General features: G+C 44.2%; 1 protein-coding gene across 1 annotated transcript in view; it reads left to right on the forward strand.

Annotated features, from left to right (window-relative positions):
* Positions 1 to 23,075, forward strand: part of CDH22 (cadherin 22) — a 628,328-nt gene that overhangs the window by 488,261 nt on the left and 116,992 nt on the right. Inside the window, exon 3 of the mRNA XM_069752190.1 lies at positions 4,417 to 4,711. Coding sequence (XP_069608291.1) covers positions 4,417 to 4,711 — 295 coding nt within the window. The remainder of the gene's footprint in view (positions 1 to 4,416; positions 4,712 to 23,075) is intronic.

Consider the following 23,075-nt stretch of genomic DNA (forward strand, 5'->3'; position numbering starts at 1 on the left):
GCATACTGCCTCTTCTTCCATTTCTCGAATGCTGCTTGGCTGGCCCCCTCTTTCCAAGCCAAGAGATTCAGAGAACAGAAGTAGAGATGTCTCCTGTCCTGGGCTCTCTGACTGCCTGGGCAATTTGGCAGGTGGTGAAGAGACAGATGGGTGCTCTTCAGTGCTCTGTGCCTGAGAGGATGTGGCACTAATTGAAATCGATGCGTTAGCTGCCATCCATCAATTTGTTCGTCCCGCAGCAGCGGGGTACGGTGAGCTCCTACAAAGCTGCGTATGAAGGACTGTTCCCTGCTAAAACTGGGGGATGATGAGTCACTGGTGCCCGCAGCAGGAACAGAATCCCCACGTCCTCTCCATGCATAAACTCCACGCCCATGACCACGTGCCTTACTCCCTGCCTTCTTCATCTTGGTAGACTGATAAAGATAGGCAGAAAAGTACTTAGGGGTTAGTGTGCTTATTCCTGAACAGCTGCTAACACGTATACGAAACACTAAGTGTGGACTAGACTTTAATATGAACTAATGTGGCCTACACAACTGTAAAGTGGAGTGTTTGGTTAACTTTATTAACTTTTTTTTTTTTTTTTCGCAGAACAGACTACAGAGTGAGCTGCACTCACACAGAGACCATGCAGACAGCAGTGAATGGCGCTGCAAGGTCAAAAAAAGCTCCTCTATGTAATCCTATATAGTGTTTTTCCACAATCTAGCAGGATACGGATGGAAACCCACTAATAGGATAAATTTGAAAAAATGTGCAGCAGGCAGCACTAATTGAAAAAAGGACAATGGAACAGTATGAGGCAGTGACGCACCCTGAGCTGACTACAACCAGCTGTGGCGGCAGAACAGACTACAGAGTGAGCTGCACTCACACAGACACCTTGCAGACAGCCGTGAACAGCGCTGCAAGGCAAAAACACGGTTCTCCCACAGCGGTTGCTAAATTTACCTGGGTAAAGCACAAAGAAGCAAATCGCTATCTCAAAACTGGCCCTCGGTCAGAACACAGCGTCCTGTCCCTAACTCAATTCACAGCAGAGAGAACCCAAAATGGCGGCGGCGACTTTTATAGTGCATCATGACATCCTTTCATCAGCCAATCTTAGCCATGCCAGTAGTTACATGCCTAACATGCAGAACAGGATGTGCCTACACTTCTAATGATTCCTCATAGGCTGAATTAAATGAAACTGGCTCTTTTGCATTATGGGAACTTCCGATTCCGGTATCCGATATTGCAAAAGTATCAGAACTCGGTATCGGAATTCCGATACCGCAAATATCAGCCGATACCCGATATTTGCATTATCGGACTGCTCAACACTATACCTGACACATCTGCAGGTTTCTCTCATCTTCAGCTTCCAGCTCACAGGCAGACAGGATTGCAATAGAGTTACAATACAGCAGAGCTGTGAGAGCTGCAGCAAATTTGTTTATAAGGAGACAAAGTTCAGGTGTCCTGTTCAGTTTTAGTTACATGTCTCAAATTGGTAATGCCCCCTTTTATTAAAAATAATCTCTGAGGCAGATTCTCATGTAGGTCAGAGTCCGGCCCATAGCCCTGAAAAGATTATTTATATATAAGAAAAACATGGATTTCTCTGAAACAAGTCATCAGGGTATCATTTCATTCAGCATCCTATGACCTGCATTCCCATATAGACGGCTTAGGAGGGTTGATTCCACTGACAGATAACTTTTAAGGTACAGTTCTGATTCAGAGAAAGGCAAAAATATGATGAATTTGTAGAGTCAACTAAAGTGTATAGCCAAAATCTGCGAGAATAGTAACACATGTAACTGTACATGCAGGAATCATGCCCAAATATAATGCCTGGGTTGAATTTAAAGAGTAACTAAACTTTTATTTTTCATAAATAATTTTGTCCAGCCTGGAAAGTTATGAACATTTAAAAATCACTTTGGGGATTTGTCTTCAATCACGTAAAAAAATGCATGGAAGTGGCTTCCAATCCTCTGCTTTTTCCCAGTCTATTTGCCTGCCTTCAGCTGAATTGACATCAGAACACATAGATTTGGAGTACTGATGATAGCAGTGAGAGGGTCAGCACCTCTGTTCTCTCTGAGCATTCTGCTTATCGGTACAATGCCCTGCAGAAGGTTTGACAGACCCTCACTGTGTCTGTTCTTGTGGAGTTTGTGTAAACAAATCCAATTCTTCCATTACAGTATATAGGGGGCAGCAAGGGTCTTTTTCTTGACACACATTAAAGACGTTATATAGGAGTGATCGGAGCTCTGGTTGCACTCATTAACTTTCAGCATAAGCAAGCCTTATGCAGAGGATTCTTCTGATAAGGGCTCATAATCATCTGCATTTAAAGCCGACTAGTGGAATCCGATAAAAAAATCAGATTTCACTCTGACTAATGTTATTCCATGATTCCCTGCTCATCTGCGATTTTTGTTCTCACGTCAGATCGGAGTAGGAAAAAAAATCACAGCATGCTTCGAGTGGCTGCGTATATCCATATATCAGATGATACTTACCAATGCAAGTAAGTGGGTGCAAGGAAAAAATTGCACAGCACACGGACTATGCGTATGCCATTTCATCCTTATAAAACGCATCAATGTGTCCAAAATCCAGGAAATTGCATTAGGACAACGCATGGAGTTCATCGTTTGACACAAGGGATGTTATAAATGTAAAAAAAAAAAAAAAAAACACACCTTCACGTTCTTTTATTTCATGCTTTATACAAACATGTAATTTTGAGTAGTGTTACAGCATATCTGTACTGAAAAATACTTTTAAACTTAACTTGTGTTAACAGATTTACAGAAAGGAGTACTTAAAACACCTAAGTAGGCCCATAGCATTGATGAGTTTGTTTTGGATATAGGGACCTTTATATTTTCTCTTCATGTGTATTTTACTGACCAATGTTTTTATGTTGTTTAACATGTTTTTACAATGAATGAAAAATATCTCCAAAAACAATGGCGTAGAACCACCCTCAATTTTGTTAACCAGCTGAGGGAAAGCCAACAGCTGGGGGCTGATGTTTATAGCCTGGGAAGGTGGTAATAAACATGGAGCTTCCCAGGCTATTAATATCAGCTCACAGGTATCTACTTAACCTTTACTGGTTATTAAAATGGGGTCACTGCCCAAAAAATGATGTGGGGTGCCCCCTATGATTAGGAATCAGCAAAGGCTAGGTAGACAGCTGCAGGCTAATATTAATAGGCTAGGAAAGTCCCATGGATATTGGCTCCCTCCCAGACTAAGAACATCTGCTCTCAGCCGCACCAGAAATTAGGTATGCCAATTCTGATGCTTAGCCTCTGCTCTTCCCACTTTCCCTGGTGCCGTGGCCAGTGTGGTAATAGTATTGGGGTTGATGTTAGCTTTGTATTGACATCATGCCCCCATGGCTTTACCTCAGCTGGTTAAGAAAAATTAGGGGGACCCCACACCATTTTTTCTTTAATTTATTGATTTCCTATGTACAGTAAACTATACATGCCCTGCACTGATTATATATCTCAATGACATATATCTGTCAATCTATCCCATATCTATCTATCTATGTAGGCATTGCATACGGATTGCATATGCATATCCTACAGATGTCATACAGATACTAGGTGAGAAAGATCACATTTTACTTGAATGACGCTTCCATGACACTTGCATAACACTCGTCTTTTCAGGAACAGCATCTACCAATTTTATAAATGCAGATGAGTGTGAGCCCTGAACAGAACCCTCAGAGGAGGACACGGATGCTGACCTTTTCACTGCCAGCAGCAGTACTTTATATGAGCATGCTTTGATATCAATGCAGCTAAATTCAGGAAATAAGCTGGGAAAAACCAGGGGTTTAGAGGACACATGAATGCAATTTTTTTTCAGAGTCATGAAGACAAATGCCATAATAAATGATTAGCAAAGTTTTATGACTTTCCATGCTATGCAAAATTACGGTAATTAAAAAAATGAAGGATTTTATGATTTAACTATTCAGATCCTGGAACTTTAGGCATTTTTTTACTTCTCTTTTGAGATCAGCCAGTAAAGTCTATTTCATTTTGTTACAATTGAAGACCCTTTCTTTCTGTGTAAGAACCCCCACACAGTGATGCTGGAGGACCCCTCTCCATCCATCCCATGAACCTCACTGAACATATATTCACTGTGTTGTCTCTGTCCCCTTCATTGTCATGGTAGTGCCCTTGTCACAGGGCACAGTCATTGTGACATTATTCGGTCTCCTAGGGAACTGAATGATTTTGCTCTACTTAAACTGTATGTTTAGTTCAGCTTTTTGCCTGAATTACATTCAATATTTCATTTTATGTCAGATAATAAACGTTGTCATATTTGTTTTTTTCATCTCAGTTCTTCTGATTCGTATCAACATCCCATTTGTCTTTACAGATTCACTCAGACTCAGACGAAGGAGATGGTTCCATTAAATACACTATTTCTGGAGAGGGAGCAGGCTCCATCTTTATCATCGATGAACTGACTGGAGATATACATGCCACCGAGCGCTTGGATCGGGAGCACAAGACCTTCTACACCCTCCGTGCCCAGGCCAGAGATAGACACACAGATAGACTACTTGAACCAGAGTCTGAATTCATCATTAAAGTGCAGGATATTAATGATAGTGAACCTCGGTTCCTGCAGGCCCCATACATTGGAAGTGTCCCTGAGCTGTCTCCTGTTGGTGAGTCAATTTTCCTGGACAAGTTGGGCCATAAGGCCACGTTGAGCATTTGGTGAATTTTTTGCCTCAGTATTTGTAAGCCAAAACCAGAAGTGGAAAAATCAGAGGAAAAGTATAATAGAAACACTTCTGTACTCTTTACCCACTCCTGGCTTACAAACACTGATGTACAATACTGACCAAATTCTGAAAGTGTGAATGTGGGCTAAGGCTATGTTCCCACTATTAGCTTTTGGTGCATTTTTTACTTTGCTGAATTCTACAGCATTTCCGCACCTATTATTTAAATTAGATTACTTTTAGGGATGAGCAGACCCATGAAAGTTCGGATACTGGTAAAGGATGAAACTTTAATCCAAAGTTTGGTTTGGGTACCATAACTGTACCCAAACTTCTCAAATGTGAACCTGAATCCCATTGAACTCAATGAGAGCATGAACTTTAGAGGTGGAAAATTCTCTCTCTCCCTCCCTCTTTTCCTCTCTACCTCTGTCCCTCCCTCCCTCTATCTCTTTCCCCTGGACTTCCCTCGGACCTCTGAACATTAAAACGGACTTCCAGGAGAAGTCCATGTTTGGAGTGTAGTATAAACCCCGAACTTTTAAGTTTGGGTTTGCTCATCTCTAGTTACCTGCATTTTTTTATTGCATTTTGAGTACATTTTTTAACATGTGTCTTGATCATGTTTTTGACACTGCGTTTTTTGTCTCTGTTTCGTGTGTCATGCTTTACCCCTTTAATGGCCAAGACAATTTTTAGAATTCTGACCACTGTCACTTTATGAGGTTATAACTCTGGAATGAATTAACGGATCCCACTAATTCTGAGATTATTTTTTGGGGACATATTGTACTTCATGATAGTGGTAAAATTTCATCTATATGACTTGTGTTTATTTATGAAAAAACTGAAATTTAGCAAAAATTATGAAAATTTTGCAATTGTCAAACTTTTCATTTTTGTGCCCTCAAATCATAGAGTTATGTCACAAAAAATAGTTAATAAATAACATTTCACACATGTCAACTTTACATCACCACAATTTTGGAAATGTAATTTTTTTGTTAGTTCGTTATAAGGATTAAAAGTTGACCATCGATTTCTCATTTTTCAAACAAAATTTAGAAAACCATTTTTATAGGGACCACATCACATTTGAAGTGACTGAGGGGTGAGTATGACAGAAAATACCCATAAGTGACACCATTCTAAAAACTACACCCCTCAAGGTGCTCAAAACCACATTCAAGAAGTTTATTAACCCTTCAGGTACTTCACAAAAACTAAAACAATGCAGAATGAAAAAATTAACATTTAACTTTTTTCACAAAAAATTTACTTTAGACCCAAACTTTTTTATTTTTACAAGGGCAACGGGGAAAATGGACCTCAAAATTTGTTGAGCAATTGCTCTTGAGTACACCGATACCCTATATGTGGGGAAAGTCTACTATTTAGGCACATGGCAGAACTTTGAAGGGTGGGAGTACTGTTTGACTTCTTGGACGCCAAATTGGCTGGAATTGATGGCAAGCATCATGTGCATTTACCGATCCCCTGATGTGACTAAACAGTGGAAACCCCCGAATTCTATCTCCAACCAAGGGCTGGCTGGCATTTTTCAGCCTGGGGGGGCAATCACAAGGCAGTGGCCCTTCAGTTGCGGTGGCCCTCCTTTTCCCTAATAATCTCTGGCCACTGCATAAAAGTAGCAGAGATAACAGGCTTTAAAAACAGGCTGGTTCATAGATATGGGAATAGAACAGAGTTTGCTGCATAGATATGGTAGCAGAACCAAGCGTACTCCAGAGATATGGGAGCGGAACCGAGCTTACTCCGAAGATATGGGAGCAGAACCGAGCTTACTACTGAGATATGGGAGCAGAACAGAGCTTACTCCAGAGATATGGGAGCAGAACTGAGCTTACTACAGAAATATGGGAGCAGAACCGAGCTTACTCCAGAGATATGGGAGCAGAACAGAGCTTACTGCAGAGATATGGGAGCAAAACCGAGCTTACTCCAGAGATATGGTAGCAGAACCGAGCTTACTACAGAGATATGGGAGCAGAACAGAGCTTACTACAGAGATATGGGAGCAAAACAGAGCTTACTACAGAAATATGGGAGCAGAACGGAGCTTACTATAGAGATATGGGAGCAAAACAGAGCTTAGTACAGAGATATGGGAGCAAAACCAAGCTTACTACAGACATATGGGAGCAGAGCAGAGCTTACTGCAGAGATAAGGGAGCAGAACCGAGCTTACTACAGAGATATGGGAGCAGAATGGAGCTTACTACAAAGATAAGGGAGCAGAACCGAGCTTACTACAGAGATATGGGCGCAGAACCGAGCTTATTACAGAGATATGGGAGCAGAACAGAGCTTACTACAGAGATAAGGGAACAGAACCGAGCTTAATAAGTCTACTACATGGAACCAAGCCTGCTACATAGAAACTGGAGCAGAACCGAGATTACGGCATACATACGGTACCATAATCTAGATTACTACATTGATACAGTACTAGAACCAAGTTTACTGCTTAGATATGGTGCCATAACGGAGCTTACTTACAATCATACATACAATACGGCTACACAGTGCCTACTACTGTCACTACTACACAGCGAATACATAATATTACAATATCACCATTACCTCTATATGAAACTACACTCTGTACAAAGACCAATGATGCCACCATACACCCTTTACTATGACTGAATTACATTCAGCTGCTACTAAATTTTTAAAAAAATGTTACCTAAAAAGCAATATTACAACCTAACAGTAACCGTATATTGTTAGATACCATTCCGCAGAATAAGTGATTACAGTACAGTTTTATATAGTAACTTACACATGACGTTCTTTCTGATTCGGGTCGTTCACATTTCTATCTGGCCCAGACCGACATGACAACTTCTCCTGCCAGGGCTCATCTGCACAGATTACAGCAAAGGTACATTTGACTTCTCACATTTCTAGCACTGTCTCCATCTATTCCCAACCTACAAAAACTCCCCACTCTGTGTGCACCTGCAGTGTGGACCACTGGCCCCAATATTTAATTTAATATTGTGTTATTACTAGGATTACTCCCACCCCCCCAAAATTAAAGTGTCCCACAGAAAGTAGTAATGCCCCTACTGTGCAGTGACATGTATGGGCCTTTGAAGGATATAATATCCCAAGTGCCCCCTTCCAGCAACAAATACCCTTGAGTGCTCACTTAAAGTAACACTATCCCCCCCAAAAAAAGGATCCTGAGTGCCCCTATCAAAACTAATAATGTGCCCATTCATAACAAATAATGTCTGCTGAGCACCCACACAGCTCTGTATATACAGAATGATGGTTCTACAGCCCCCAATACCCCTTTATTATTCATTGAGGACTCCAAAACTCCCTATATATAGTAAAATGGCTACATAGCCCCTATATACAATATGATGTCCCAACTGCCTCCTATATATAGTATGAGGCTTTACAGTTTCCTATATATACTATAGCTCCCCACACATAGTATGTCTCCAAAACCCCCTATATATGTATATATGTATGACGGTCCCCTACAGCTCTCTAATTGCGATATTATGCACCTCACACCCTCATATATAGTATGATGATCCCGTATTCACTCTATATATAGTATCATGTCCCTACAGCCCCCTATATGGAAAATGGTGGCCCAACAGCCCCATATGATGTATGATGATATATATAGTGAAAGTATCCCACTGCCCCACATATATAGTCAGGGCTGCCACTAGGAATTTCAGGGCCCCATACTGTCAAACTTTTGGGGCCCCCTTGAAACTCCGCCCAGGCTCCACCCCCAGTTTCACCTCTACCCTAGCACCGCCTCCACCCCACGAACTTTCCACAGTTCCTCCACCCTCTCTTGGAAAAGCTCCACTTCTGGTGAATATCGGTCTGCACATGGACCGGCCGCCTCCCCCTGGACCCTGTTGGATGAGGCCCCCAGTCCCCACTAGCCTCCCCCTGGACCCTGTTGTATGCGGCCCTCAGTCCCCACTAGCCTCCCCCTGGACCCTGTTGGATGAGGCCCCCAGTCCCCACTAGCCTCCCCCTGGACCCTGTTGTATGCGGCCCTCAGTCCCCACTAGCCTCCCCCTGGGCCTTGTTGGATGCGGCCCCCAGTCCCCACTCGCCTTCCCTCATCAGCCACACGATACCAGTACATACACAGCCACAGTGAGCTACCTGAAGCCTCTTCTCACTGGAGACACTCACCCTGCTCGCCCGCCCTCCGCCTGATCTGCCTTCCGCCTCCACCTGCTCATCCGTAAACCCCCAGTAAGAAGAACAGAACGGCAGAAGCGATGACCTCCAAGACCACCCAACCTAAAACAGCAAGAAGGGGTTATACCACAGTGCCCACCGGATGGGGTCACACAGGGAAGAACGAGATACAGCTAATCACACAGTAGAGGATTAGATACACTGCTCAGCAGACTGTATCACAGGATAAGATTAGATACACAGCTCAGCAGACAGTATCACACAGGAGGGGATTAGATACATGGCTCAGCATTCAGTATCACACAGGATAGGATTAGATAAAGCTCAGCAGGCAGTATCACACAGGATAGGATTAGGTACACGGCATCACACAGGATAAGATTAGATACACAGCTCAGCAGACAGTATCACACAGGAGAGGATTAGGTACATGGCTCAGCATTCAGTATCACACAGGATAGGATTAGATAAAGCTCAGCAGGCAGTATCACACAGGATAGGATTAGGTACACGGCATCACACAGGATAGGATTAGATACATGGCTCAGCAGTCAGTATCACACAGGATAAGATTAGATACAGCTCAGCAGGCAGTATCACACAGGATACAATTAGGTACACGGCTCAGCAGATGGTATCACACAGGATAGGATTAGATACAACTCAGCAGACAGTATCACAGGATATGATCAGATACACAGCTCAGCAGACAGTATCACATAGGATAGGATCATTAGATACACAGCTCAGCAGACAGTATCACACAGGAGAGGATTAGATACACAGCTCAGCAGACAGTATCACATGATAAGATTAGATACACAGCTTAGCAGACAGTATCACACAGGAGAGGATTAGATACATGGCTCAGCAGACAGTATCACACAGGAGAGGATTAGATACACAGCTCAGCAGACAGTATCACACAGTAGAGGATTAGATACACGGCTCAGCAGACAGTATCACACAGGATAGAATTAGATACACAGCTCAGCAGACAGTATCACATAGGATAGGATCATTAGATACACAGCTCAGCAGACAGTATCACACAGGAGAGGATTAGATACACAGCTCAGCAGACAGTATCACATAGGATAGGATCATTAGATACACAGCTCAGCAGACAGTATTACACAGGATAGGATTAGATACACAGCTCAGCAGACAGTATCACATAGGATAGGATCATTAGATACACAGCTCAGCAGACAGTATCACACAGGAGAGGATTAGATACACAGCTCAGCAGACAGTATCACACAGGAGAGGATTAGATACATGGCTCAGCAGACAGTATCACGCAGGAGAGGATTAGATACACAGCTCAGCAGACAGTATCACACAGGATAAGATTAGATACAGCTCAGCAGGCAGTATCACACAGAATAGGATTAGATATGGCTCAGCAGACTGTATCACACAGGATAGGATTAGATACAACTCAGCAGACAGTATCACACGGGATAGGATTAGATACAGCTCAGCAGACAGTATCACACAGGATAGGATTAGATACACAGCTCAGCAGACGGTATCACACAGGATAGGATTAGATATATGGCTCAGCAGACAGTATCATAGAGAATATGATTAGATACATGGCTTAGCAGTCAGTATCACACAGGATATGTTTAGATACACAGCTCAACAGACAGTAATACACAGGATAGGATTAGATACACAGCTCAGCAGACGGTATCACACAGGATAGGATTAGATACACAGCTCAGCAGACGGTATCACACAGGATAGGATTAGATACACGGCTCAGCAGTCAGTATCACACAGGATAGGATTAGATACATGGCTCAGCAGTCAGTATCACACAGGATAGGATTAGATACACTGCTCAAGAGACAGTAATACACAGGATAGGATTAGATACACAGCTCAGCAGACTGTATCACACAGGATATGATTAGATACAACTCAGCAGACAGTATCATATAGGATAGGATTAGATACAGCTCAGCAGACAATACCACACAGGAGAGGATTAGATACATGGCTCAGAAGTCAGTATCACACAGGATAGGATTAGATACATGGCTCAGCAGTCAGTATCACACAGGATAGGATTAGATACACAGCTCAACAGACAGTATCACACAGGATAGTATTAGATACACAGCTCAGCAGACAGTATCACACAGGATAGGATTAGATACACAGCTCAGCAGACAGTATCACACAGGATAGGATTAGATACAATTCAGCAGACAGTATCACACAGGATAGGATTAGATACAGCTCAGCAGACAGTATCAGACAGGATAGGATTAGATACACAGCTCAGCAGACAGTATCACACAGGATAGGATTAGATACACAGCTCAATAGACAGTATTACACAGGATAGGATTAGATACACAGCTCAGCAGACAGTATCACACAGGATAGGATTAGATACATGGCTCAGCAGACAGTATCACACAGGATAAGATTAGATACATGGCTCAGCAGTCAGTATCACACAGGATAGGATTAGATACACAGCTCAACAGACAGTAATACACAGGATAGGATTAGCTACACAGCTCAGCAGACGGTATCACACAGGATAGGATTAGATACATGGCTCAGCAGACAGTATCACATAGTATAGGATTAGATACATGGCTTAGCAGACAGTATCACACAGGAGAGGATTACAAACAACTCAGCAGATGGGATCACATAGGATAGGATTAGATACACGGCTCAGCAGACAGTATCACACAGGATAGGATTAGATACATGGCTCAGCAGTCAGTATCACACAGGATAGGATTAGATACACAGCTCAACAGGCAGTAATACACAGGATAGGATTAGATACACAGCTCAGCAGACGGTATCACACAGGATAGGATTAGATACATGGCTCAGCAGACAGTATCACACAGGATAGGATTAGATACACGGCTCAGCAGACAGTATCACACAGGATAGGATTAGATACATGGCTCAGCAGTCAGTATCACACAGGATAGGATTAGATACATGGCTCAGCAGACAGTATCACATAGTATAGGATTAGATACAAGGCTTAGCAGACAGTATCACACAGGAGAGGATTACAAACAACTCAGCAGATGGGATCACCGGAGAGACTCACTCTGCTCCTCCGTCATCTGCAGTCCGCCCCCGCGTGACACACCTCACGCTGCTCTCTCTGCTACCGAATGAAGAAATGGAGCGGAACAGCGTGTGACGTCAGGCAGGACCATGATGCACCTGGGCCGGCCGCAGCTTTTAAAGGTACAGTGCCATTTTCCGTTCTCCGAATGCATTAACAATACTGTAGGTATATCTTTAAAACACCACAGTGCTGTTATGCATAGGGGGTTCGGAAGCCTTGAACAAAATGTCCAGGGGCCCGATGAGGCTCAGGAGAAGCAAAGAGAGGGAGGGCACGAGCTGCCAGCCTGTTCGGGCCCCCCTTTTTGCTCCTCATCACCGGGCCCCATACAGTAGTAAGGGTAGTAATGCCCTGATGGCGGCCCTGTATATAGTATATGTAGTGCAATGGCCCCAGTTCCCACAATAAATATAGGACGATGGCACAAGTTGCATATATATACAGTTGGGCAAAAAAGTATTTAGTCAGTCAGCAATAGTGCAAGTTCCACCACTTAATAAGATGAGAGGCGTCTGTAATTTACATCATAGGTAGACCTCAACTATAGGAGACAAACTGAGAAAAAAAAATCCAGAAAATCACATTGTCTGTTTTTTTAACATTTTATTTGCATATTATGGTGGAAAATAAGTATTTGGTCAGAAACAAACAATCAAGATTTCTGGCTTTCACAGACCTGTAACTTCTTCTTTAAGAGTCTCCTCTTTCCTCCACTCATTACCTGTAGTAATGGCACCTGTTTAAACTTGTTATCAGTATAAAAAGACACCTGTGCACACCCTCAAACAGTCTGACTCCAAACTCCACTATGGTGAAGACCAAAGAGCTGTCAAAGGACACCAGAAACAAAATTGTAGCCCTGCACCAGGCTGGGAAGACTGAATCTGCAATAGCCAACCAGCTTGGAGTGAAGAAATCAACAGTGGGAGCAATAATTAGAAAATGGAAGACATACAAGACCACTGATAATCTCCCTCGATCTGGGGCTCCGCGCAAAATCCCACCCCGTGGGGTCAGAATGATCACAAGAACGGTGAGCAAAAATCCCAGAACCACGCGGGGGGACCTAGTGAATGAACTGCAGAGAGCTGGGACCAATGTAACAAGGCCTACCATAAGTAACACACTAATCCACCATGGACTCAGATCCTGCAGTGCCAGACGTGTCCCACTGCTTAAGCCAGTACATGTCCGGGCCCATCTGAAGTTTGCTAGAGAGCATTTGGATGATCCAGAGGAGTTTTGGGAGAATGTCCTATGGTCTGATGAAACCAAACTGGAACTGTTTGGTAGAAACACAACTTGTCGTGTTTGGAGGAAAAAGAATACTGAGTTGCATCCATCAAACACCATACCTACTGTAAAGCATGGTGGTGGAAACATCATGCTTTGGGGCTGTTTCTCTGCAAAGGGGCCAGGACGACTGATCCGGGTACATGAAAGAATGAATGGGGCCATGTATCGTGAGATTTTGAGTGCAAACCTCCTTCCATCAGCAAGGGCATTGAAGATGAAACGTGGCTGGGTCTTTCAACATGACAATGATCCAAAGCACACCGCCAGGGCAACGAAGGAGTGGCTTCGTAAGAAGCATTTCAAGGTCCTGGAGTGGCCTAGCCAGTCTCCAGATCTCAACCCTATAGAAAACCTTTGGAGGCAGTTGAAAGTCCGTGTTGCCAAGCGAAAAGCCAAAAACATCACTGCTCTAGAGGAGATCTGCATGGAGGAATGGGCCAACATACCAATAACAGTGTGTGGCAACCTTGTGAAGACTTACAGAAAACGTTTGACCTCTGTCATTGCCAACAAAGGATATATTCCAAAGTATTGAGATGAAATTTTGTTTCTGACCAAATACTTATTTTCCACCATAATATGCAAATAAAATGTTAAAAAAAACAGACAATGTGATTTTCTGGATTTTTTTTTCACAGTTTGTCTCCCATAGTTGAGGTCTACCTATGATGTAAATTACAGACGCCTCTCATCTTTTTAAGTGGTGGAACTTGCACTATTGCTGACTGACTAAATACTTTTTTGCCCCACTGTATATATATATATATATATATATATATATATATATATATATATACTCTAAACTATTATATATATATATATATATATATATATATATATATATATATATATTATGATGGCCCCAGTTCTCCCCAAATATCTAGAATGATGACCCCAGTTCTCCCCATATATATAGTAGGATGGGCCCAGTTCTCCCCCATATTTTTCTCTTCCGGTCCGTAGAGCGGCATGAGGCAATAATGTCATCGCGCTGCCTGAGTGAGCACACTGAAGTCTCAGGAAGCTGCGGTCTGCAGCTTATGAGACAGACCAGGGTTTCCACTAGGAATTTCGGAGCCCCATACTGGCAACATTTTCGGGTTGCCTTGAGCCTCCGCCCAGGCTCCACCCCAGTTCCACCTCCACCTCCACTGTCCCACTGCTCATTCTTGGAAAAACTCAACTTCTCCACCACATCCTCACCGATCAGATATTAACAGTTCCCATCAAACACCAGATCACATTAATAACCAGCAGCTTTTTTTCTGGCCAAAAGAATTTTTAAGTTGACACCACGACACGGTAGACTCTTTCGGCCGGGCCCTACTCTACTCTAAACTATTAAAAATAAATATATTTTTATGGATTTTTCTTTAAGAGAATGAGTGACATACATTTACATTTTGTTTTAAACAACCATAAATACCACATACAGTACAAGGGACAAATATCGTCACACCATGACCAGACCACACATTACCACCACAGTGACCGAATAATATCACATAAAAGGAACAAATACTGCCACACCATGACCACACCATGACCAGATCACATATTACCGCTAGAGTTGAGTGATTTTTACTTTTTTAGGATCGAGTCGGGTTTCGCAAAACCCTAATTTGTCAAAAGTCGGGTTGGGTGAAATCGGACGATTATTGCGATTATTAAGTCGTGGGCCGACCGAAACACGAAACCCAATGCAAGTCAATGGGGAATCAAAGTCGGCAGTGAGTGGAGGACAGGAAAACACCTACAGTGCCCATTTTAATGCCAAAAACATTAATTCTTATTTCTTAAGCTTGTCAATCTTAATCTATATATATAATTGCCTAAGGGTTTTTCCGTCTGTCTGTCTGTCTGTCTGTCCTGGAAATCCCTGCTCTCTGATTGGTCGAGGCCGCAAGGCCTCGACCAATCAGAGACCGGCACAGCATCGACGTAGAAATCCCGCGTCTCTGATTGGTCGAGGCCGCCAGGCCTCGACCAATCAGCAATGGGCACAGCGACGATGATGTCATAAAGGACGTAGACATCCCGCGTCTCTGATTGGTCGAGGCCGCAAGGCCTCGACCAATCAGCAACGGGCACAGCGACGATGATGTCATAAAGCACGTAGACATCCTGCGTCTCTGATTGGTCGAGGCCTCCAGGCCTCGACCAATCAGCAACGGGCACAGCGACGATGATGTCATAAAGGACGTAGACATCCTGCGTCTCTGATTGGTCGAGGCCGCCAGGCCTCGACCAATCAGCAACGGGCATAGCGACGATGATGTCATAATGGTTGCCATGGCGACGATGATGTCATAAAGGTTGCCTCGACCAATCAGCGACGGGCACAGTCTGCCGCGAATTCTGGAATCATCATTGTCCATATACTACGGGGACATGCATATTCTAGAATACCCGATGCGTTAGAATCGGGCCACAATCTAGTTTACTTTATAATAATAGTTATGCATTGAAAACAGGGGGTCATTTGGCTAAAGTTGTGGGGGGTAGGGCTGGCTCAAGATTTTCATGGGCCCAGGAAACGCGGAATACGTCACGGCGGTGGAGCAGGGAGAGGTAAGTATTTTAACTTTGCAAGTGCTGTGATCCTGAGCAAGCAGGAGGGGCCCACTCGTTGGCACTTGGCACTGGCACAGGGCCCCTCATAGTACGGCGGTGTGTTTGACGGCGGGTGGCGCCTCCCACTGCCAGAGACACTTTTGCATACTATGAGGGGCCCTGTGCCAGTGATATCACCAACGAGTATGCCCCCCCACCTGATGAAGGAACCTGCACTTTCATCTGCACCTTCCTCTTTGTCCCCGTGTAAGGTGGTATAGTATGCGGGAAGGGGAACCTGACTTTCAGCAGGGTCAGATTATATCTGTGTAGAGTGCAAGGGGAATGTAGTGGTCTGGGTCAATGTACCAGCAGACTCATCTAGCAGTGGCTGGGCAATGGGCAGGATGAGGAAGAAACACAGATATAGGCCCAAATAATAAAGTAGGCTAAATGCAGTTCAAAATTGGTAACAGGACTAAACAGGCGTCATAGCTTTGTTTAGTGGAGGACAACTGTAATGAGTGGTGCAGACACAGTTAGTAGGCTGTTATGATCCGGTGACCTTGGAGCTGCATGAGAACTTTCACTGGAGAAAGTGGCCACTATACTGACCGCAATCCTGAACTTAACACCGCAACTAGAAGTAGCCGTGGAGTGTACCTAACACACCTAGACACCTCGTCACAGCCGGAGGACTAAATACACCTAAAGATGGAAATAGGAATACTATCTTGCCTCAAAGAAAATCCCCAAAGGATAGACAGCCCCCCACAAATATTGGCGGTGAGTAGGAGAGGAAAAAACATACACAGGCAGAAAAACAGGATTAGCACAGGAGGCCACTCTAGCTAGATAGGACAGGATAGGACAGAGTTCTGTGCGGTCAGTATTAAAACCCTTCAAAAAATCCACAGCAGAATATACAAAAACTTCCTACATCTAACTAAAGATGTAGGAGCGTATATCTGCAACTCCAGTGAATCCTACAATCAGAGCAGGAATAAAACTGAAACAAGCACACAGCAGTGTGCCACAGATGCAAAAACAAAACACTTATCTTTGCTGAATTTGGCAGCCAGCAGGAGAAGCCAGAAAGAGATCCAACACTTCACCAGAAACCTTGACAACTGGCAAGGGCTAAAGGATCCTGCACACCTAAATATCCCAGTCAGAATTGTAATCATCCGATACACCTGGCCAGGACTGCGAGTCAGAGACAACTGCATTCCCATCTACAACCATTGGAGGGAACCCAAGAGCAGAATTCACAACAGTACCCCCCCCCTTGAGGAGGGGTCACCGAACCCTCACCAGAGCCCCTAAGACGATCAGGATGAGCCAGATGAAAGGCACGGACCAAATCAGCAACATGGACATCAGCGGCAGAAACCCAAGAATTATCCTCCTGGCCATAACCCTTCCATTTGACAAGGTACTGAAGCTTCCGCCTCGAAAAACAAGAATCCAAAATCTTCTCAACAACATATTCCAACTCCCCATCGACCAACACAGGGGCCGGAGGATCAACAGAGGGAACAACGGGCTCCACATATTTCCGCAACAAAGATCTATGGAAGACATTATGAATAGCAAAAGAGGCCGGAAGCGCCAGGCGAAAGGACACCGGATTAATAATCTCAGAAATCCTATAAGGACCAATAAATCGAGGCTTAAACTTAGGGGAAGAAACCTTCATAGGAACATGACGGGAAGATAACCAAACCAGATCCCCAACCCGAAGCCGGGAACCAACACACCGACAATGGTTAGCAAAACGTTGAGCCTCCTCCTGAGACAGCACCAAATTGTATACCACATGAGCCCAAATCTGCTGCAACCTGTCGACCACAGAATCCACACCAGGAAGGTCAGAAGGCTCAACCTGCCCAGAAGAAAAAACGAGGATGAAAACCAAAATTACAAAAAAAGGCGAAACCAAAGTAGCCGAACTAGTCCGATTATTAAGGGCAAACTCGGCCAATGGCAAAAAAGCCACCCAATCATCCTGATCAGCAGACACAAAGCATCTCAAATAGGTCTCCAAGGTCTGATTAGTTCCCTTAGTCTGGCCATTTGTCTGAGCATGAAATGCAGAAAAAAAAGACAAATCAATGCCCAGCTTGGCACAAAAGGCCCGCCAAAACCTAGAAACAAACTGGGAACCTCTGTCGGACACAATATTCTCTGGAATACCATGCAAACGGACCACATGGTGAAAAAACAACGGAACCAATTCAGAAGAAGAAGGCAATATAGGCAAAGGCACCAAATGAACCATCTTAGAGAATCGGTCACAAACAACCCAGATAACTGACATCCTTTGGGAAACAGGAAGATCGGAAATAAAATCCATAGAAATATGTGTCCAGGGCCTCTCGGGGACCGGCAATGGCAAGAGCAACCCACTAGCACGGGAGCAACAAGGCTTGGCCCGCGCACAAGTCCCACAGGACTGCACAAAAGACCGCACATCACGCGACAAAGAAGGCCACCAAAAGGACCTACCAACCAAGTCTCTGGTACCAAAAATACCAGGATGACCAGCCAACACAGAACAATGAACCTCAGAAATCACTCTACTAGTCCATCTGTCAGGAACAAACAGTTTCCCCACATGACAACGGTCAGGTTTGTCAGCCTGAAATTTCTGAAGAACCCGTCGTAAATCAGGAGAAATGGCAGAAAGGACCACCCCTTCCTTCAAAATACCGACTGGTTCCAAAACCTCAGGAGAATCAGGCAAAAAACTCCTAGAGAGGGCATCAGCCTTAACATTCTTAGTACCAGGAAGGTGCGAGACCACAAAATCAAAACGAGAAAAAAACAAGGACCATCGAGCCTGTCTAGGATTCAACCGTTTGGCAGACTCGAGGTAAATCAAATTCTTATGGTCAGTCAAGACCACAATACGGTGCTTAGCTCCCTCAAGCCAATGTCGCTACTCCTTAAACGCCCACTTCATAGCCAACAACTCCCGATTGCCGACATCATAATTGCGTTTCGCAGGCGAAAATTTACGGGAAAAGAAGGCACACGGTTTCATCAAGGAACCAACAGGATCCCTCTGAGACAAAACGGCCCCTGCCCCAATCTCAGAAGCGTCAACCTCAACCTGAAACGGAAGAAAAACAGCCGGCTGACGCAACACTGGAGCAGAAGAAAAACGACGTTTAAGTTCTAGAAAGGCAGAGACAGCCGCAGAGGGCCAATTCGCCACATCAGCGCACTTCTTAGTCAAATCAGTCAAGGGTTTAAGCACGCTGGAAAAATTAGCAATGAAACGGCGATAAAAATTAGCGAAACCCAAAAATTTCTGAAGGCTCTTCACGGATGTGGGCTGAATCCAATCATGAATGGCCTGAACCTTAACCGGATCCATCTCAAAAGATGAGGGAGAAAAAATAAAGCCCAAAAAGGAAACCTTCTGCACCCCAAAAAGACACTTAGACCCTTTCACAAACAAGGCATTGTCACGAAGGATCTGAAATACCATCCTGACCTGCTGCACATGAGACTCCCAATCATCGGAAAAAATCAAAATATCGTCCAAATAAATGATCAAGAATTTATCAAGATAACTCCGGGAGATATCATGCATGAAGGACTGAAAAACAGATGGGGCATTAGAGAGTCCGAATGGCATCACAAGATATTTAAAATGGCCTTCGGGCGTGTTAAACGCAGTTTTCCATTCATCACCCTGCTTTATACAAACAAGATTATAAGCCCCCCGAAGGTCAATCTTAGTAAACCAACTAGCTCCCATAATCCTAGCAAACAAATCAGAAAGCAAAGGCAAGGGGTATTGAAACTTGACCGTGATCTTATTTAAGAGGCGATAATTAATACAGGGTCTCAAAGAACCATCTTTTTTAGCAACAAAAAAGAACCCTGCTCCCAACGGTGAAGAATATGGACGAATATGCCCCTTCTCCAAAGACTCCTTAATATAACTCCGCATGGCGGTATGTTCAGGTACAGAAAGGTTGAAAAGTCGACCCTTAGGAAACTTACAGCCTGGAATCAAGTCAATAGCACAATCGCAGTCCCTGTGCGGTGGAAGGAAACTGGACTTAGGCTCATCGAATACATCCTGAAAATCAGATAAAAACTCCGGAATTTCAGAAGAGGGAGAAGGGGCGATTGACATCAGAGGAACATCATTATGAACCCCCTGACAACCCCAACTAGTTACAGACATGGACTTCCGATCCAAAACAGGATTATGGACCTGCAACCACGGAAAACCCAGCACGACAGCATTATGCAAATTATGCAACACCAGAAATCGGCAATCTTCCTGGTGGGCTGGCGCCATGCGCATGGTCACCTGTATCCAAAACTGGGGCTTATCTTTAGCCAAGGGTGTAGCATCAATGCCCCTTAAAGGAATAGGATTCTGCAAAGGCTGCAAGGGAAAACCACAACGCCTAGCAAAGTCAAAGTCCATCAAATTCAAGGCGGCGCCTGAATCCACAAACGCCATGACAGAAAATGATGACAATGAGATCAAGGACACAGATAACAGAAATTTAGGTTGTACAGTACTGATGGTAAATGAACTGGCGATCCTTTTTGTCCGCTTAGGGCAGACAGAAATGACATGAGAAGCGTCGCCACAATAAAAACACAACCTGTTGAGACGTCTGAAACCTTGTCGTTCCGTTTTAGACAGAATCCTATCACACTGCATAGGCTCAGGAATTTGCTCTGAGGATAACGCCATAGCGCGCACAGTTCTGCGTTCCCGCAAGCGCCGGTCAATCTGAATGGCCAAAGACTAGTGTTGAGCATTCCGATACCGCAAGTATCGGGTATCGGCCGATACTTGCGGTATCGGAATTCCGATACCGAGATCCGATACTTTTGTGATATCGGGTATCGGATCAATAGGGATGTGTAAAATAAAGAATTAAAATAAAAAATATTGATATGCTCACCTCTCCGGCGGCCCCTGGACATCACGCTGCTAACCGGGAGGCTTCTTTGTTTAAAATGCGCGCCTTTAGGACCTGCGAATGACGTCCCGGCTTCTGATTGGTCGCGTGCCACCCATGTGACCGGCACGCGACCAATCAGAAGCCGCGACGTCATTCTCATTCACAAAAACTCCTAATTCTAGGAATTAAGGACCTGCGAATGACGTCGCGGCTTCTGATTGGTCGTGTGCCGGTCACACGGGCGGCACGCGACCAATCAGAAGCCGGGACGTCATTCGCAGGTCCTAAAGGCGCGCATTTTAAACAAAGAAGCCTCCCGGTTAGCAGCGTGATGTCCAGGGGCCGCCAGAGAGGTGAGCATATCAATATTTTTTATTTTAATTCTTTATTTTACACATCCCTATGGATCCCAGGGCCTGAAGGAGAGTTTCCTCTTCTTCAGACCCTGGGAACCATGAGAATACCTTCCGATACTTGATGTCCCATTGACTTGTATTGGTATCGGATATCGGTATCGGCGATATCCGATATTTTTCGGGTATCGGCCGATACTATCCGATACCGATACTTTCAAGTATCGGACGGTATCGCTCAACACTACCAAAGACATAGAATCACTCAGATTGGAGGGTGTGGGAAACCCCACCATAACATCCTTAACGGATTCAGAAAGACCCTTTCTGAAAATTGCCGCCAAAGCATCATCATTCCATTTAGTCAGCACAGACCATTTTCTGAATTTCTGACAATACAATTCAGCCGCCTCTTGCCCCTGAGATAGGGCCAACAAGGTCTTCTCAGCTTGATCCACAGAATTAGGCTCATCATACAATAACCCCAATGCTTGAAAGAAAGAATCAACATTAAGCAAAGCAGAATTGCCTGATTCCAGGGAAAATGCCCAATCCTGTGGGTCACCACACAGCAGGGATATGATGATTTTAACCTGCTGAATGGGATCACCAGAGGACCGGGGTCTCAATGCAGTTATTTTTGAAACTCAAAAATTTGGATCGGTCACCAAAAAATAAATCAGGAGTGGGAATCTTAGGTTCTAAAGCAGGAGTCTGAACAATATAATCCGAAATACCCTGTACCCTAGCAGCAAGCTGATCCACACGAGGAGCTAACTCCTGAACATTCATGTTAGCACTAGGTTCCTCAGCCACCCAGAGATTAAGAGGGAGGAGAAGACAAAACAGGCTGAGAAAAAAAAATGGCTCAAAACCTTTCCTCCCTTCTTCTGAGATGCAATTAACTCATTGTTGGCCAGTTGTACTGTTATGATCCGGTGACCTAGGAGCTGCATGAGAACTTTCACTGGAGAAAGTGGCCACTGTACTGACCGCAATCCTGAACTTAACACCGCAACTAGAAGTAGCCGTGGAGTGTACCTAACACACCTAGACACCTCGTCACAGCCGGAGAACTAAATACCCTTAAAGATGGAAATAGGAATACTATCTTGCCTCAGAGAAAATCCCCAAAGGACAGACAGCCCCCCACAAATATTGGCGGTGAGTCGGAGAGGAAAAAAAACATACACAGGCAGAAAAACAGGATTAGCACAGGAGGCCACTCTAGCTAGATAGGACAGGATAGGACAGAGTTCTGTGCGGTCAGTATAAAACCCTTCAAAACATCCACAGCAGAATATACAAAAACTTCCTACATCTACTAAAAGATGCAGGAGCGTACATCTGCAACTCCAGTGAATCCTACAATCAGAGCAGGAATAAAACTGAAACAAGCACACCGGCAGTTTGCCACAGAAACAAAAACCAAACACTTATCTTTGCTGAAATTGGCAGCGAGCAGGAGAAGCCAGAAAGTGATCCAACACTTCACAAGAAACATTGACAACTAGCAGGGACTAAAGAGTCCTGCAAAGCTAAATACCCCAGTCAGCCTTGCAATTAGCATATACACCTGTCCAATCCTGCAGTCCAGGCACAACTGCATTACCCTCTACAACCACCGGAGGGAGCCCAAAAGCAGAATTCACAACAGAGTGGCGCAGACACAGATAGTAGGCCCAAAATAAAAAAGTAGGCTAAAAGTAGTTCAAAATTGGTAACAGGACTAAACAGGCGGCATTGCTTTGTTCAGTGGAGGACAACTGTAATGAGTGGCGCAGGCACAGATAGTAGGCCCAAAATAAAAAAGTAGGCTAAAT

The sequence above is a fragment of the Ranitomeya imitator genome, chromosome 2 (assembly GCF_032444005.1).
Source record: "Ranitomeya imitator isolate aRanImi1 chromosome 2, aRanImi1.pri, whole genome shotgun sequence".
Classification (NCBI taxonomy): Eukaryota; Metazoa; Chordata; class Amphibia; order Anura; family Dendrobatidae; genus Ranitomeya; species Ranitomeya imitator.